Source organism: Dendropsophus ebraccatus, chromosome 2 (genome assembly GCF_027789765.1).
Source record: "Dendropsophus ebraccatus isolate aDenEbr1 chromosome 2, aDenEbr1.pat, whole genome shotgun sequence".
NCBI lineage: Eukaryota > Metazoa > Chordata > Amphibia > Anura > Hylidae > Dendropsophus > Dendropsophus ebraccatus.
The window spans coordinates 94,520,886-94,537,958 of record NC_091455.1 but is presented as its reverse complement, the minus strand read 5'-3'; the positions used below and the strand labels follow the sequence as shown (position 1 = coordinate 94,537,958).

Sequence of the window (17,073 nt, the reverse complement as noted above, 5' to 3'; positions counted from 1 at the left end):
GACTTCTAGTTACTGTAAAAAGAAAAGTAAAAGTGTTTTTTTTTTATTGATAAAAAATCCCCTCCCCTAAAAGTCAAATCAACCCCCCTTTTATAAATAAACATCTTTTGTATCACCATGTGCGTAACTGCCTGAACTATTAAATTATCACATTCCTGATCTCACCCGGCAAATAGCGTAAGCGCAAAAAAATGTAATAAAAAGTGATCAAAAAGACACATAGAGCAAACAAGGTACCGATAGAAAGTACCATGACGCAAAAAATGACACCTCACACAGCTCCATAGACCAAAGGATTAAAGCGCTATAAGGGCTCGTTCCCACTGAGCAAAAGCAGCTGAATTTCTGCGCTGAAATTTCAGCCGTTAAAATAGGTGCAGAGCTAATTTCCATTGTGTTGAATGGAAATTCTGCTCTGCAGTTCACACAGTGGAATTTCCGCACTGAACTAATCCGCTTTCCGCCAGAAGAATGAACATGTTCATTCTTCCGCTAGCGGAAGCCTATACAAATCAATGGGGCTCTGATTTTCTGTTTCAGCGCGGATTCAGCGCGGAATACAAGCGTAATACAAGCGGAAATTACTCGCTGAATCAGCGCGGAAATGGGGAAAAGGGGGGGGAGGAGGATTCTAGTATATGTTCTGGTATAGTCTAGTTTACTCACCAAATACTCGCTGAATTTCAGCGCTGAATGCATGCGGATTCAGCGCGGATTCCTCGAGTATTCCGCGCTGAATTTGTCAAGAGCTGATTACGAGCTGAACACTTTCCTAGCAGAATATGCAGGGATTCTGCTTACATTCTGCTTACATTCTGCTCGGAATTCAGCGTCAGTTGATTTCAGGCGGAAATATTTCCTTGCGTAATCCGCTCCTTTTGCTCTGTGTGAACGTAGCCTAAGGATGGAAATAGAGCAATTTAAACATGTTTAGGTTTTTTTTTGTTTTTTTTTAAAGGGGTTGGCCACTTTATAGTAAAACTGCCCAGTGTACAGTATTAGTAAGTGTACTCACTGTATATACTGACAGCAGCTCCCTGTGTACCTCATAGAGCTAATATCAGACTCCCATAGGGTGAACGGCGTGAACACTAAACTCCCTGAAATGAAAACAAATTCCTTTTTTTTTCTTCCAATTTGACAGCACAAATGACTTTTTTCTGGTTTCGCTGCATATTTTATGGGAAAATAAAGTCTGTCATTGCAAAGTACAATTGGTGTTGCAAAAAAATAAGGGCTCATGTGGGTCTCTAGGTAAAAAAAACAAGCATTACGGCCTTTAAACATAAAGTGGGAAAGGCAAAAGCGCAAAAAGGAAAATTGGCTTTCACCTAAAGGGGTAAAAAAAAAAATAAACATTTGCACCCCGGAGTTCTCCTTTATGCTGTATGTTTATGTTCCCACAATGTAAAAGGAAGGGCAATTACCAGAAGTTATTAAGGATCATGATCATAACTGGTATTTGCCCTTATGAACATAACCTAAAGGACTGTACTTTACTGCTACTCCAAACCAAAAAATAGCCCATCCCTTCCCCCTGAAATCATCCATTTATGTACAACAGCTCAGCCACCCCTTGTGACACATGAGGTTACAGGCTGAGACACCAGTGTACCCCAGCTTTGGATTATTGTGTCTGAGGACTTGTCAGCATGAAGTGCTGGGCCATGTTTTGGTCTGGAGTAGCTGTATATGCTGTATAGTCTGCCTGCACTCTCTCGGAGCACTGCTTAGAAGGATGGGGTCAGCTGGAGTTTGAAGCTGTTTTCTACATGACAGCCTTAGCAGGTTTGCTGTTTGTTTGAATATGGACTCTGTGTAAGTTGCTGCAGCTGTCCCTCAGTGAGCTGTGACTATAACCGGGAGTCCTGCTATGATACAGCCGCCGGTCTGTAGTGGCTGATACGGGCGCACATCCTGTTGCACAGATCTGTCGCAGAGGGCAAGCATGGCTCGGCTGGACCAGTGCTAAGTGTCGCATAGTTCAGAAGCCCCGCCCACTCTTTGGTGAGGGAAGAGGTGCTGCAGGAGCTGCCCCCTCAGTGGCAATCTTCCACGTATTTTCTATAATGGTTGTGAATCTGCTGTACTAAGCCCGGCTCAGCCTGCTGTCCTACAAATGACCCTCCACCCCAGTGATCGCAGCCGCCGCCCGGGCTGCGGAGGGTTAAGTTTCGGAGCGGAAGGGACTTGTTGTGACTGCTGTGACATCCGCGGCCTCCCGGCTGCTTGCGTCAGGCAGGGGGTGGCCCCGCTGTAGCTACTGTTGCTATGGAGAGATAGCGGGGGAGGATTCCTAGGTTCCCTAAGCCCGACAGAGAGATTACGTCTGACCGAGGCGACTAACGCGATGTGGCGGAGCGCTCCGGGGCTGTCTGGGTGACTGTGGCGCGGGATGACCCGTCCTCGGCTGTTCGGTAACTTTTTAGCTGCTCGGTGTCTGCGATGTGTGTGTGGTGTGCGGGCAGTGGGGGAGGACGTCATGTGGGCTCGGGGCGCCGGGATGTCCTCCGTGCTACAGCGCTGAAGGCGGAAGTGACGGGAGCTCAGAAAATAGTTCGGAAATCCCTGCGCGGTTATATGAGGAAAGCCTGGAGTCCCGGGGAGCGCCGGCGCTTAACTCCCTGTGTGCCGGCTGTCCTGTGCTCCGGGGGGCGTGAGGGGCATATAGTGACGGTGTTACCTGCAGGAGACATGAGGGGTATATAGTAATAGTGTTACCTGCAGGAGACATGAGGGGTATATAGTAATAGTGTTACCTGCAGGAGACATGAGGGGTATATAGTAATAGTGTTACCTGCAGGAGACATGAGAGGTATATAGTGACGGTGTTACCTGCAGGAGACATGAGGGGTATATAGTAATAGTGTTACCTGCAGGAGACATGAGGGGAATATAGTAATAGTGTTACCTGCAGGAGACATGAGGGGTATATAGTAATAGTGTTACCTGCAGGAGACATGAGGGGTATATAGTAATAGTGTTACCTGCAGGAGACATGAGGGGTATATAGTAATAGTGTTACCTGCAGGAGACATGAGGGGTATATAGTAATAATGTTACCTGCAGGAGACATGAGGGGAATATAGTGACGGTGTTACCTGGAGGAGACATGAGGGGTATATAGTAATAGTGTTACCTGCAGGAGACATGAGGGGTATATAGTAATAGTGTTACCTGCAGGAGACATGAGGGGTATATAGTAATAGTGTTACCTGGAGGAGACATGAGGGGTATATAGTAATAGTGTTACCTGCAGGAGACATGAGGGGTATATAGTGACGGTGTTGCCTGCAGGAGACATGAGGGGTATATAGTAATAGTGTTACCTGCAGGAGACATGAGGGGTATATATAGGGAGATAAAAGAGAAGAAAGCGGGGGCGCCTCCTGGTGCAATAAACAATGGCAAAAGTGTCAGACACGAGAAAGAGTGTTACACTCACTTAGGGGAGTTGTGCTGGATTATAGGCACAACTCTATAGCAGGCATAGCAAATAGGACACCGCAGCTCCTGCCGGGGTACGTCCAAGGGAGTCGTACGATGAGAAGTGAGGAATGCCGGCCACTGCAGGCTTTAGGACCATATGAAGTCCCGGCTTGTGTAGGGCGCAGGTGTCCAAAAACCACAGATTGGGGTGGTTATTTCATGGAAGGAGTATTTATTAAAAGCACAACGACGCGTTTCGGCCGCCAAATATAAGGTGGCCTTTCTCAAGTTAACGGTTAAGTTAACTTGAGAAAGGCCACCTTATATTTGGCGGCCGAAACGCGTCGTTGTGCTTTTAATAAATACTCCTTCCATGAAATAACCACCCCAATCTGTGGTTTTTGGACACCTGCGCCCTACACAAGCCGGGACTTCATATGGTCCTAAAGCCTGCAGTGGCCGGCATTCCTCACATGAGGGGTATATAGTGACGGTGTTGCCTGCAGGAGACATGAGGGGTATATAGTAATAGTGTTACCTGCAGGAGACATGAGGGGTATATAGTAATAGCGTTACCTAGAGGAGACATGAGGGGTATATAGTGACGGTGTTGCCTGCAGGAGACATGAGGGGTATATAGTAATAGTGTTACCTGCAGGAGACATGAGGGGTATATAGTAATAATTTTACCTGCAGGAGACATGAGGGGTATATAGTGACGGTGTTGCCTGCAGGAGACATGAGGGGTATATAGTAATAGTGTTACCTGCAGGAGACATGAGGGGTATATAGTAATAGCGTTACCTAGAGGAGACATGAGGGGTATATAGTAATAGTGTTACCTGCAGGAGACATGAGAGGTATATAGTGACGGTGTTACCTGCAGGAGACATGAGGGGTATATAGTAATAGTGTTTTTTAACTGCAGGAGACATGAGGGGTATATAGTAATAATGTTACCTGCAGGAGACATGAGGGGTATATAGTAATAGTGTTACCTGCAGGAGACATGAGGGGAATATAGTAATAGTGTTACCTGCATGAGACATGAGGGGTATATAGTAATAGCGTTACCTAGAGGAGACATGAGGGGTATATAGTAATAGTGTTACCTGCAGGAGACATGAGAGGTATATAGTGACGGTGTTACCTGCAGGAGACATGAGGGGTATATAGTAATAGTGTTTTTTAACTGCAGGAGACATGAGGGGTATATAGTAATAGTGTTACCTGCAGGAGACATGAGGGGTATATAGTAATAGTGTTACCTGCAGGAGACATGAGGGGTATATAGTGACGGTGTTACCTGCAGGAGACATGAGGGGTATATAGTAATAGTGTTTTTTAACTGCAGGAGACATGAGGGGTATATAGTAATAGTGTTACCTGCAGGAGACATGAGGGGTATATAGTAATAGTGTTACCTGCAGGAGACATGAGGGGCATATAGTAATAGTGTTACCTGCAGGAGACATGAGGGGTATATAGTAATAATGTTACCTGCAGGAGACATGAGGGGAATATAGTAATAGTGTTACCTGCAGGAGACATGAGGGGTATATAGTAATAGTGTTACCTGCAGGAGACATGAGGGGTATATAGTAATAGTGTTACCTGCAGGAGACATGAGGGGTATATAGTAATAGTGTTACCTGCAGGAGACATGAGGGGTATATAGTAATAGTGTTACCTGGAGAAGTCAGGGGACATATGGGGTATATGGTAGTAGTGTTACCTGGAGGAGCGAGGGGCACCGATTCACCCGCTCCTCATTGCTGGAGTGATGTTAGGCTGGGCGTTTCACTTTACTAAGGGTGGTAGTCCTGCCCCAAGCCCCCCCAAACCACCAAATGTACATATTAATTAAACAATGTAAATGATAAATGTAAGAAAATTACCTTCAACCTTGGCGTCCTGTGCTGTGTGGAAACAGACTTTTAACTTGCTGCTGGTTTCCCTTTTAAAGGGAACCTGTCACCCTGACAGAACTCATCCGACCCCTCGATAGATCCCCTGATACTTACCCCCTCCTACCTCTCCCGATGCCAGTCCTGCTACGGAGATATTGCTGCCCGCTCAGTACGCAAATGAGAAGCGATGAGTCTGATGACTATAGGAAATCACTGGATCACTTGATTTCTTATAGACATCGAACTTATCTCTTCTCATTTGCATTTTGAGCACGCAGACTAGCGGGCGGCAATTTCTCTGCTGCAGGACCAGGGGTATCAGGACCTGGAGTAGCAGGGGTTCGGGTGGGTTGTGCCCCAGGTGCCAGGGTGACAGGTTCCCTTTAATCTTGAAAGTAGTTTTATTTCATTACTTATTTTTTAGGATATGTTCACACTTGCTAGATTCACATTGCAAAAATACTTCCCAGATATGTTAATGGAGCTTTTGAAAATCCATTACAGGAAGCACATCATTCAAAAGTATGAAATACAGATTTTACTTGCAGAAATGTCTGTAAGCAATATGATGGGTTGGAACATACCCTTGAGGTATGTTCACACTACGAAATCGGCAAGGTATTTCAAGCAGAGTTTGCTCAGCGGATTCAATGGTATGTCTCATGCTCAATCCGCCATCTGCCCAACGAATTGACCTGGTGCGGCGCGAACTCTGCTTGTTACTAAGATTGTTTACTCCTGATCCCAGCAAAAGGAACGATGTGTACATACACGGAAGATTAGCGACTATTCAGCGAACAATAAGCAATGATTTTAGGGTCAGCTTATAAGATGCAATCAACAACACACAAACAAATTTTTTGATTGTTGCCTGCATACACACGGAGTGATTATAGTTGAAATATGAACAATATAATGATTTTTTGCACGATAATCATCCTGTGTAATGGGGGCCTTACTCTGCTGATGCCACACTTTGTCCATAACCTAGGCTTAAAGGGGTAGTGCAGAGTTTTTTTTTTTTCTGCTTAATTAACTCACATTACAAGGTTATATAACTTTGTAATGTGTGTTAATAAGCTATCTGTCCCGGTCCCCCCGTAAGTTAAATAAAGTATACATACCAAATCACTGTCAACCACGTCTATGTGCAGCTGGCAGCCACCACTGATGCTGGTGATTTAACTGTTTAAATATCATGGTCAAAATCTATTGCTGTATTTAAACTGTTTTGGCATATGTCATTGGTGGTCTAGTGGTCCAATTGGCATTCCCCCGATGTAATTGAAGGGTGCTGACTGGTTTGTCACAGCAGCTCAACGCATCTACTGTGTCACTGCCTGAACTAATAAAATATAATGTTATTAATTCTGCAGGATTATGGTGAATATTTAAATTTCACACCACAAATAAATTTTTCTTTGGGTCTATTTACACAGAAAGATTATCTGATAGATTTTTGAAGCCAAAGCCAGGAACAGACTATAAACAGAGATCAGTTCTTAAAGGAAAGCCTGAGACTTATCTTTTCAAATCCATTCCTGGTTTTGTCTTCAAATATATGTCAGAAAGTCTCTCTGTATAAAATGATCCTTTTGTTCCACTATATATTTTATGTTAAAAGGATGCAATACAGAGTACGCAAAGAACAAGCTCTCATATAACTATCTATGAAAAAGTAAGAGTACTGCTCGGTGGCTCAGTGGTTAGCACCGTAGCCGTGCAGCGCTGGGGGTCCTGGGTTCAAATCCCACCAAGGGCAACATCTGCAAAGAGTTTGTATGTTCTCTCCGTGTTTGCGTGGGTTTCCTCCGGGTACTCCGGTTTCCTCCCACACCCAAAACATACAAATAGGTGGATTTAGATTGTAAAGTTAAGTGCTGCGGAATCCGTGTGCGCTATACAAATACAAGCATTATTATTATTATTATTATTATTACTGCAGGCGATACATTGCAATTCCCAATTGCACTCCATTGTTCTTACATGTAATTGGGGTCACGTTGCGACTCACAAGCTGTCATAACCATGTCCACATGGTCATGAAAAATCCATTCAACTACAGTTGTGCAATGTACAGTTGTAGTTGAAATATATATCAGGTCCAGACTGTGAGATTTCTATGAAACTATGAGCTTGACTAATCACGTGACACAGAGCCGGGAGAGGAATGCACTAAGCACTGATTTCTCCTGTCTTGTTCTCCTGATCGATATGGGTCTGATCATTCAGGCCTGGACCGACCAAAACTTTTGACGTGTCTCTATGACAAATGTTTTTTTGAAATGACAGTGACACTTTAAAAATAGTGTATAAGATGGTGGTCTAAAGGTTAGCAGTGCAATTATTTTTTATTTCCTCCCTTGCTGCAGGCTAACATGTTATACTTACCTTTGATGATCGGTTTGCAGTGGCACGGTTTCATTTTGGTGGTACGATGTATTCCGGGTCCTGCTGATAGCAACGTGACTTTTGGAGACCCTGACTTCTAGTTTTAAAAATCAATGGGGAAAGAAGAGGGTCAGAAGAATCGTGATGTCAACACCAGCAGGAAGTGAGTGGCGCTGTACTACCAGAATAATCCACGCCCCGGGAAGCCGGTCATCAATGTTAAGTATACATGCTGCCCTGCAGTATAGTTTTGGTATCAAGAATTGTGATACTAAACTAAAGTAGGATCAGTGTGTTCCCAGCAACAATACTTATTACCTATCTAAAGTGTCTGAAGGGAGAGGTCCCAACTGCTGGGACCCACAAGATCTGGTTGAATGGAACAGTGAATAAATATGTGATATTTCATTCCCTTTAGCTCTTTATCTTTAAATACACATTAGACAGCCTGGAACCCTACCGATCAGACACTCATCACCTGTTCTGCTGATAGTTTTGTTAGGAAAAACCCTTTAGGGCTCATTGCTGCCTAGTGCATGGATCTCGTGAGGAGTATTGCTCAGCAACAGTGACGCTCCTTAGCTGGTGGGGAGCACTTTCCACTCCTCTGCCTGCTAGCATTTTACTGATGGAAATATCCTTGGATTTTTACAGTTCAAAAAGGAAAAGAAACATTTTAGGCTTGTTCTTGAAGTCCATGCTGATTTTCCTCTCTTCCCAGGATGCTCAAAGGTTAAGTCTCATGCTGCAACCATGAGATTTTTACACAGTTGCTGCTGAGTGTTGACTGTTCAGGGTTAATTGTGATGCAGTTTTTTGAGGCAAATACAGAAGTGAATGTAAAAAAGTTGCATAGTAGAGTTGCCAAATAATAAAACAGTCCATATAACATGAACATGTACAACGTATCATTCGTGCAGCCATGAAAACTGATAGCACGGATGTATATGTATATATATATAGCTGTCAGTTTCCAAATTACACAGCAGTGCATACTTACTTAGTGTGCTGCTGCTGTGATCCGGATTACTCCTCTCTGGCTATCCTGTCACGCTGCTGTGTCTTCAGGCCTTGCCTCTTCCAGCTGTCAATCATTCTGGAGGAGGCTGCGGCCTGAAGATGCAGCGAATGGACAGGATGGCCCGAAAAAGAAGATGCCAGCTTTTTTCATGGGTGTCAATGACAAACTTGTCCAGATGTATAGACATTTACATTATGCAGCCTTTTTTATACTTGATGTATGTCATACATCATATATCTCAACAAGATGTGAACGGTGGATTATAGAATTGAAATATTACCCATTTGATTATTTTGGTTATTCTAGTGTGCTTCAAAATGAAAGGGGAGTTAGTGTTTTTATGTTCTTGGTTTTTTTTTCTTTGCACTTTTTCTGGGGCTAAAAAGACTTTGGTCAGATTTGACTTAGAAACCAATGATAAAATATGAGAATGCAGACTTGTGGAACATTCACCTGTATACTGTTTTCAGCTGCATGTTTCTGATGCAGCAGCTTTTGTTTTTTGTTATGCATTTGAAGCTCAAAATAAAGCCAAAAATACGCTGCATGTTTTCAGGCTTAAAACATGCAGAATCAAAGACATACAGCTAAAAACACAGTGTGGCTATGTTCACACAACAATTTTCAATGGCCGTTATTTGATACTCAAAATAACAACAAGCCATTCTTTGCTTAAAGGGGTAGTGTGGCATCGAACATTTATTCACTAAATAACACACATTACAAAGTTATACAACTTCCCCGTGTTCCCCCTAACCCAGAAGTGTGGTGCATTATACTCACCGAATCACTGTCGCCCCAGCCGCCATCTTGGGTCGAACACGTCACCTTCAGGAGGCCGGCCGGACAGCTCCAGCCCTCCCTCATGCCGGCCGCCCTCCAGTGCGTCATCAGATGCTCAGCCAATCGCAGCTGAACAGCTGATGATGCGCTGGAGGGGGGCTGGCATGAGGGAGGGCTGGAGCTGTCCGGCCGGCCTCCTGAAGATGACTGTGAGTATAATGCACCACACTTCCGGGTGGGGGGGAACACGTGGGAAGGGGGCCATTCACTTAAATAACACACACTACAAAGTTGTATAACTTTGTAATGTGTGTTATTTAGTGAATAAATGTTGACCGCTGCACTACCCCTCTTAATCATGGCCGCCAATAAATGTCCTCAACAGTAATTTGCTGGCCAATGCGAACATGTGCCAATATTTTATGCATTGTGTAAACTAATGGTTGTTATTTATACTAAATTAAGTGTGTGAACATTGCTTTTATGTGGCCTTATCCACACGTTATGTAAAAAGCCTGACGGGGAGCACATTTGCCTCTGAAGTGAGTTACTATAGGGTGACACGGGTTAATTGTTGTTCTATGCTCACAAGAATTTTGGTGATTATTGTTTTCTAACATTCATTGTGAAAGAACAGTTGTATGCTGATGGCCATCTCACCTGATCTTTCCCTTCTTGTCAGCTTATCTCTGTCAGGTTATAAACCCACACACCATATATGCAGCGTATTTACTGCTGCGATACACAGCAAACACGCAGCAAACACGCAGCAAATACGCAGCAGATTAGATCTAAATAACTAAACACATCACCAAATCTGCACCATCAAATCTGCTGCGTATTTGCTGCGTATCTGCTGCGTATACGGTGTGTGGGTTTGTACCCTAAGAAAATAGAATCAGGCCTCTAATGTAAAACTTTCCAGACACATTGGATGATTGGCCAGTGCTTTTGAAAGTGGCTCGTTCAGCTGACATTTGTTAGATGTGTATGGGAGCTACGCCGTTGTGCATGCTAAAAAAACTGATCCGTTTTGATCCATCTTTTTTATACCGGAAGAACGGATCAAAATGGATGAACACAGTTGCATGTTTTTTTTCATCACCTTTTCATCCGTTTTTTTTTTGCAAAAAAACGATTGCAAAATCGTAGCGTGAACCCAGCCTCATCTAGAATACCAGGCCGTGCATGCCTACAAAACACCTTTTCATTGTGCCTATGTAGCTGAGGCTTGCTGTAAAGCAAATCTCTAAATGCTGTGAAAAGCATGAGGAAGATAAACCATCAAAATAATGTACAAAAAATTATAATGAAAAGAAAAAAATAGATTATAAAAAAATGTCTGTTTCAGTATCCAGCTGCACTAAGTAAAAAATAAATCTAGGTGATACATTAACGTTAATGGATCTCAGTAAATTAGATGGTGGTGAGTGCAATACTGTTGATAACTGATTGCGATTCCATATAATTTATCCATGTATCCTTTCCCTCTGAAATGGAAATGAAATAGAATTACTAAACGAGAAGTAGAATCCTGGATAATTGCAGCAAAGTAGGGGATAGCTAGAAATACATCACTGGTAAGCAATTGCTCTTTCTCCATTATTTAATCATTGCCCAGCACAGTTGTTAGGTATATGCCTCTAGATAGGGAAAAGTTTTGATAAATAAGGCCCCCAGCTCCCTGTATATGAGCGCTTTTAAAGATGTGCTTTCAATGCTTGAATGTGTTATTCATGAGCCTTGCATATATCAGACTGCTTCGGGTCATGTATGTTATGAGGTATATTCAGTTATTGTACTTTATATCGAACACTGAGCATTCGCAACACTAATTCTTCACTGGGACACCATGATATTTACCCAATGTGAACTAGTATGTCTGTCAGGAACTAGCTGCTTCTTATGTCCAAAACCAAGGAAGGGGAATTCTGGATTGCAAACAGTTAAGCTTACTAGTCGGTGACTGTTCACAGGTACTATAGTAGCCTAATGTGACATACATTACAGTATTAGGCCCCGTTCACACTGAGCAAGAACATCGTAATTCCACGGCGGAGTCCCGCCTTGGGGTGCGTGCACACATTGGAATCCGCGCGTGCATAGAATAGTGTCTATGGTCCGGGCGAAAATGCGCGCCGTCGCGTGCGGGTATGAGCGACGGAATCCGCCACGGGTCATACGCGCAGATTCCGTAGTGTGCACGCACCCTCACACTGACCAAGAGGTTTTTTTCCTCACTGGCATGTAAAATGTTAAAGACAGTTCTACTTGATGGATCTGGAAGACAGTGACATTTTTTCTTGATTCTTTGTTCTGTTTTAAGAAGGAAGTTTTACTTCACACGTATGTTTGTGTCTTATTCTGAAATTCTCTGGAAACAGGCAGCTGCCTCCTAACAGATGGACCAATATTTTGGTTCCCAGTAAATGACAGACTCCTGAACACAGGATGCTGCAGACGCCGCCGTTTTTCATTACAAGCACATTGTGTTTATGTTAAATCCTTTGGCATCCACACTTGTGGTCTTATGTTTGCATTTATACACTCGTGTAATTTTTCATTTTATACTATGAACCAAGCATGTAATGCCACTTATATTGGCAAACCACTAAACCACATAAATGAGTGAGCTTTCATATTGGCTTGGCATTTGTATTCCCTTTGGAAATGAGAACCCAAGATTTAATAGAAAAATTACATGGTTATCCAACACTGTTATTTACATTTCAGATATTTACAACCACAAACTTTTATTGAGTCTAAATTGTTATAACCAAAAAGTTTAATGCTCTACTGAGTTCAAGATAGTGCAGAACAAAACTAATGTAGCACTAAAGTACACATTAACATACATTCAAATCTGTATCTTGTCTGCCTGCAAATGTGCATGCCAAAACTAAAAGGGGCATAAGTGGGGGGTACTGGCTAAGTTAAACGGAAACGGTAACATACCCTAAAGCCTAGAAATGCATCCCAACACCTTGCAGTTTTTGGGCACCATGTTCAGATGTTGTGCCAAACATGTTCCCCCTTTACTTCTGTTATTGTCTGGAAAAACAACTCTGAAGATCAATCTCCGCTGCCCAGTAAGTAGGCATAGGGCGGAGTCACAGCACATGTAATCACGCTGTCCCTGCCCCCCTCCCAGCCACTTATGCTTTGTTGACTTGACACACTGACTTTCAGGCTTGGCATGAAGCTGTGTGGGAACTAAGTAATGATTTTCTATGTGGGTGTTTTTTGAGAAATTAAAGTATGTTTTGTAATGTCAAAAATCGTGCAACAATAAAGTCAAGCCCAGTGGCAGAACCTGATTGCTTCTTGCCTCCTAGACTAATGAAGAGATATTTTCTTGTTGTTATTTTCTTGCTGGTTGTGATTTAACCTCTTAAAGACACTGAATGGTACTTGAAGGGGGATCTGGCTGGCTCCCTAGGGAAGTTAAAGGTTGATTGAGGTGTCCTTTACATGCCATGAGGAGAGACAGAGAAAAAAAAAAAAAGGAATTCTGCACTACTTTGGAATGGGAAGGGGGAGACAGCTCCGCGAGAAGCGAGGGGGAGGGAATGGGGAGTTGGTTTGTTTGTCAGTTTGGTTTATTTGGACATAATGGGCTGAGGTGGTCCGACTCATTGTCGACCAGCGAGAAGGCGATCTCTCTCGCCATTGCTTTCCTGGGGAGTACAACATTTGCTATAAGATAAACTTTTGTCAATATTGTTGCTACATTGTATTGTTTTCATACCTAAGGGTACAAACACACACACCGTATACCGCATATACTGTGTTCAGTTATTTAGATCTAATCTGCTGCGTATCGCAGCAGTAAATACGCTGCGTATACGGTGTGTGTGTTTGTACCCTTATGTTGGATACTATGTGAAATCCGCATATGTCCTTTTCTTTTCTTGGAAAATAATAATTAAAACAATAAAAATATATATAAAAAAAAAAAAAAAAAAAGAAACAGTTGATTTTTGCCTTAAGGACCACACCAATTTTAATTTTGCATCTTAGTTTCCTCCTTGCCTTCTAAGAGCCATGGGGCTTTTCTTTTTCCACTTACAAGGCTATTTGGGCCATCATTATTTGCACCATAATCTCGTTTTGATTAGTATCATAGTTATTAATTTTTTATTTTTATTTTATTAGCATGACAAAAAAATGACAATCCTGGCACTTTTTTTAGTCTTTTCGTTTACACGGTTTACTGTACAGGAATAATGTTATATCCTTACAGATTGGACAATTACGCATGCTACAATATTAAAGGGGTTGGCCACTTTATAGTAAAATTGCTTAGTGTACAGTATTAGTAACTGTACTCACAGCCCTTACTGGGTAGCGGCACAATCATTACTGTTTGTCATTATATGGTGATGACTAGGTCCCTACCCTCTATGAGGGAAGCTCAGTGAGTGATCTTGCTTCATAGAGTGTGTGGACTTAAAGGATGCCTTTCACCCCAACACCCTGAGCCTGGCTGACCCACTAGTACAGCCCCTGATACTTACCCCCTCCTGCTGGTCCCCACCGCTGAGAAATCGCCACCCAATGGTCTGCCGGCTCAGTATGTAAATGAGAAGACATGAGTCCCACAAGTGATTTCCTATGGACGTCAGACTTATCTCATTTATCATTTAGGAACATCATAGCATATAGCACTGTCTTTGCAGGTAGTTAACAGTACCAGTTCTATCCAGTACTGGTCTAGAGAGGCAGTTATTAACTTTGCTGTCTTCAAATGTCCTTTACACCTGTAACACTTTCTGTTATACTGCTGGGCGGCGTTTGGCATGTTCCTGCAGCCGATAGCGCTGTGTCGGCTGCAGGAACATTATATTTTTACAATTTACAATTGTGGGCACTGTTGGGTGTGCCCGCAAATCAATTAACCATTTACTTCAGTGTAAAGTTTAGTCGACTACCATGACTACGATGTAAAGTACGGCCGACTACAATGTAAAGTGCAGTAGAATCTGCCCAAGCATAGGATGGAGTCTATGGCACGGGAGAAGATGCGAACGGCAGAATCCGCAGGAGTGGTTGCTGTGGGCAGTTAACACCAGTGTAGATTTTACACCCTTTGATAAATCTTTCCTATTGTGTGTATCTGAAGAGAGATATATTCCTATCTTTACACTTTCACAATAGTGGTAAACGGAAGAGGTTGGTGGGATTTGTCTGGCGCAACCACCCCTATTGGAACACCGGCCACGTTCCCCTGTAACTTCTCTGAATGAAGAGAACTCCTGGCACTGGTGTGAAGTCAAATTCAGGCTTTTATTTGATGAGGCAGCATCCCCCGTTGATCCAGAGCGCTTATTAGAGTCGTGCCTAATTGTGTACGACCCACTCAGCTGAGCTTGCATTTGCACACATATGCATGTTTCTCCAAAGTGTGTTTTGACCTGCACATGCAGCGCCGTTTGTGTGTTTTTTTCTTTGCATGTACATATCTTTACACTTTACAATAAATGTATATATGCTGTGCTATACCTATTCCTGCTAAAGTACTAGTCTCCTGAGATGGATTTCTCTGTATTTGAGCATGCCTGTGTAAAGGGCATGGGGAAATTCTGCAGCAGATGTCTGAATGTTGTATCTTGCTGTAGTGGTTGGTGACACATAGTGGTGAAATGTGAACTGCAGACACATTCAAATGTTATTGGGCCTAGACTTTCCATCAGTGAGTCAAAGCCACTGCAGCTTGTGTTATGGAAAGAATCTATTCTGGTCATTAGTAAACCCTATAACTGTTGCTGAAGAACCCAGGGGAATATTCTATAAAGAAATTTTGAACCATGGGCTTACTTCTAAAATGTCAGATAGGACTGCTCAAAAGCAACATTAACTACAACAGAGAGTTACTTTAAAAGCAGTTGACTAACAGTTGGTGAACAATGTATGTTTAAGGAAACTGATGTTTGTCATGTTAGATGTCTATGTTACACACCAAAAAAAACAAACATCTACATTGACATGACCTTGTCATGCTTCACTTCCATTGTCTAAAAAAAAATCTCTAACCCTAAATGTGCCTGATTGCCATAGATGAACAGAATTGTTTTTTATTCTCTCTATCTTGTCTTGGTAGCACCTTTGTTGTTACCAGGGCTTACTGTTCCTATACTGTATGGTAGATACGGTAAACACCATAGAGGATAAACACCACAGGTCACATGACTTTATGTACGGCTGGCTTACAAAGTCTTTCCTGTAGGGACACTACTTTAGTAGGGAGCTAAGGTTACTGCATGTAAACCACATAAATAAAGATCCAACAATAGATGTATTGCATGCATTCATTTGGTGAGTTTTGATCTGGACAGATCAAAACTGTTGACATTTCTCTTTTTTGAGGCACAATTTGGGAGGTATTTTTCTCAGTAAATCTGCCCTCTTTTATCACTCCTTTCTAAAGCCCCTATTACACGGGGCAACATAGAAGAGCAAACTAGCGATGTCAGCGTTCGTTTGCTCCTTGTTCCCCACTCGCTGCCGCCGCTATCACATGCAGCTGCAGCAGCAAGCGGGTAAGTGCAGGGGAGGCCACGAGGGGGCTGCCTGGTGCAGCCCATAGAGGATAGAGACAATCTGCTTCCGCAGCTCCTGTTCCACGGGGAGACGGCAGCAGATCGGTGCTATTACAGTCGTTTGTCTCTCAACATGTTGAAAGACAAACGACAACAACGATCAGCCGACATTGTTCATGTCAGCTGATCGTTGCCTTCTATTACACAGGACGATTTTCGACCGTAACTGCCAATAATCGTTCCGTGTAATAGGGCCTTTAAAAATTTTGCAAACATAATTGTCTAGCAATACTGCAGAAATGTATAGCAGTGTAACATAAAATAACCAGATTCTATACAGCACTGCTGCTCTAAATGAAAAAGAATAAGATGTCTTTGATTTTACTGTTCCATATTTTAAGGAGCCTGGGCTGTATAGGAAGGCCGAGTAGTAATAGATGGAATAATTCCCCAGCAGATGATCTCCAGGGCGATAATGTGATGCAGTAACTGTAGTACCTGGAGACTTGGCTTTGAACTTGGATTTGTTAGTATGCATCATCTGCTTCTCTGTTGCCTAATGCAGAATACAAATGTTGTCAACAGTTTACTGTAGAGGAATAGATAGAGGTGCTCCTATTAATAATACAGCTGTCTACTGCTCACTGCAAATGGACATGACACCAGGAAGACCTACTGTATTGAAGGGATTAATAAAGTGTGCACATGTTTTCCTAAAACTGTGTTTTGTTTAGTCTGCTGAGATCACAATCCTTGTCTGCTGAGCTGATGAAAATCTGCGAGGTGGTAAATGAGAATTTATCTGTGATTACTCAAATTGTCATGTCCTTTGTAAAATTCAATATGATAACAGGTGTATGGAACGAAAACTCACATTTGTTGTGAGAACATCTTTATCATGTCGGGAGGCTTCATGATAAACATCTGACCGGTTTCAAAAACACAGGGTGAAACCTTGGACGCAGTGATATAATTTGTAAAGTTAAAAAATACTTTTTCT

At 42.6% G+C, this 17,073-nt stretch overlaps 1 protein-coding gene across 5 annotated transcripts in view; it reads left to right on the top strand.

Annotated features, from left to right (window-relative positions):
- Positions 1-17,073, top strand: part of HIVEP1 (HIVEP zinc finger 1) — a 173,075-nt gene that overhangs the window by 61,262 nt on the left and 94,740 nt on the right. Inside the window, exon 1 of one of the 5 annotated variants that reach the window (XM_069958010.1) lies at positions 2,279-2,417. The exons of the other annotated variants lie outside the window; for them this stretch is intronic. Coding sequence (XP_069814111.1) covers positions 2,396-2,417 — 22 coding nt within the window. The 5' untranslated portion in view covers positions 2,279-2,395. Of the gene's footprint in view, positions 1-2,278; positions 2,418-17,073 lie in introns of those variants that run through there. 5 annotated transcript variants of the gene reach the window in all.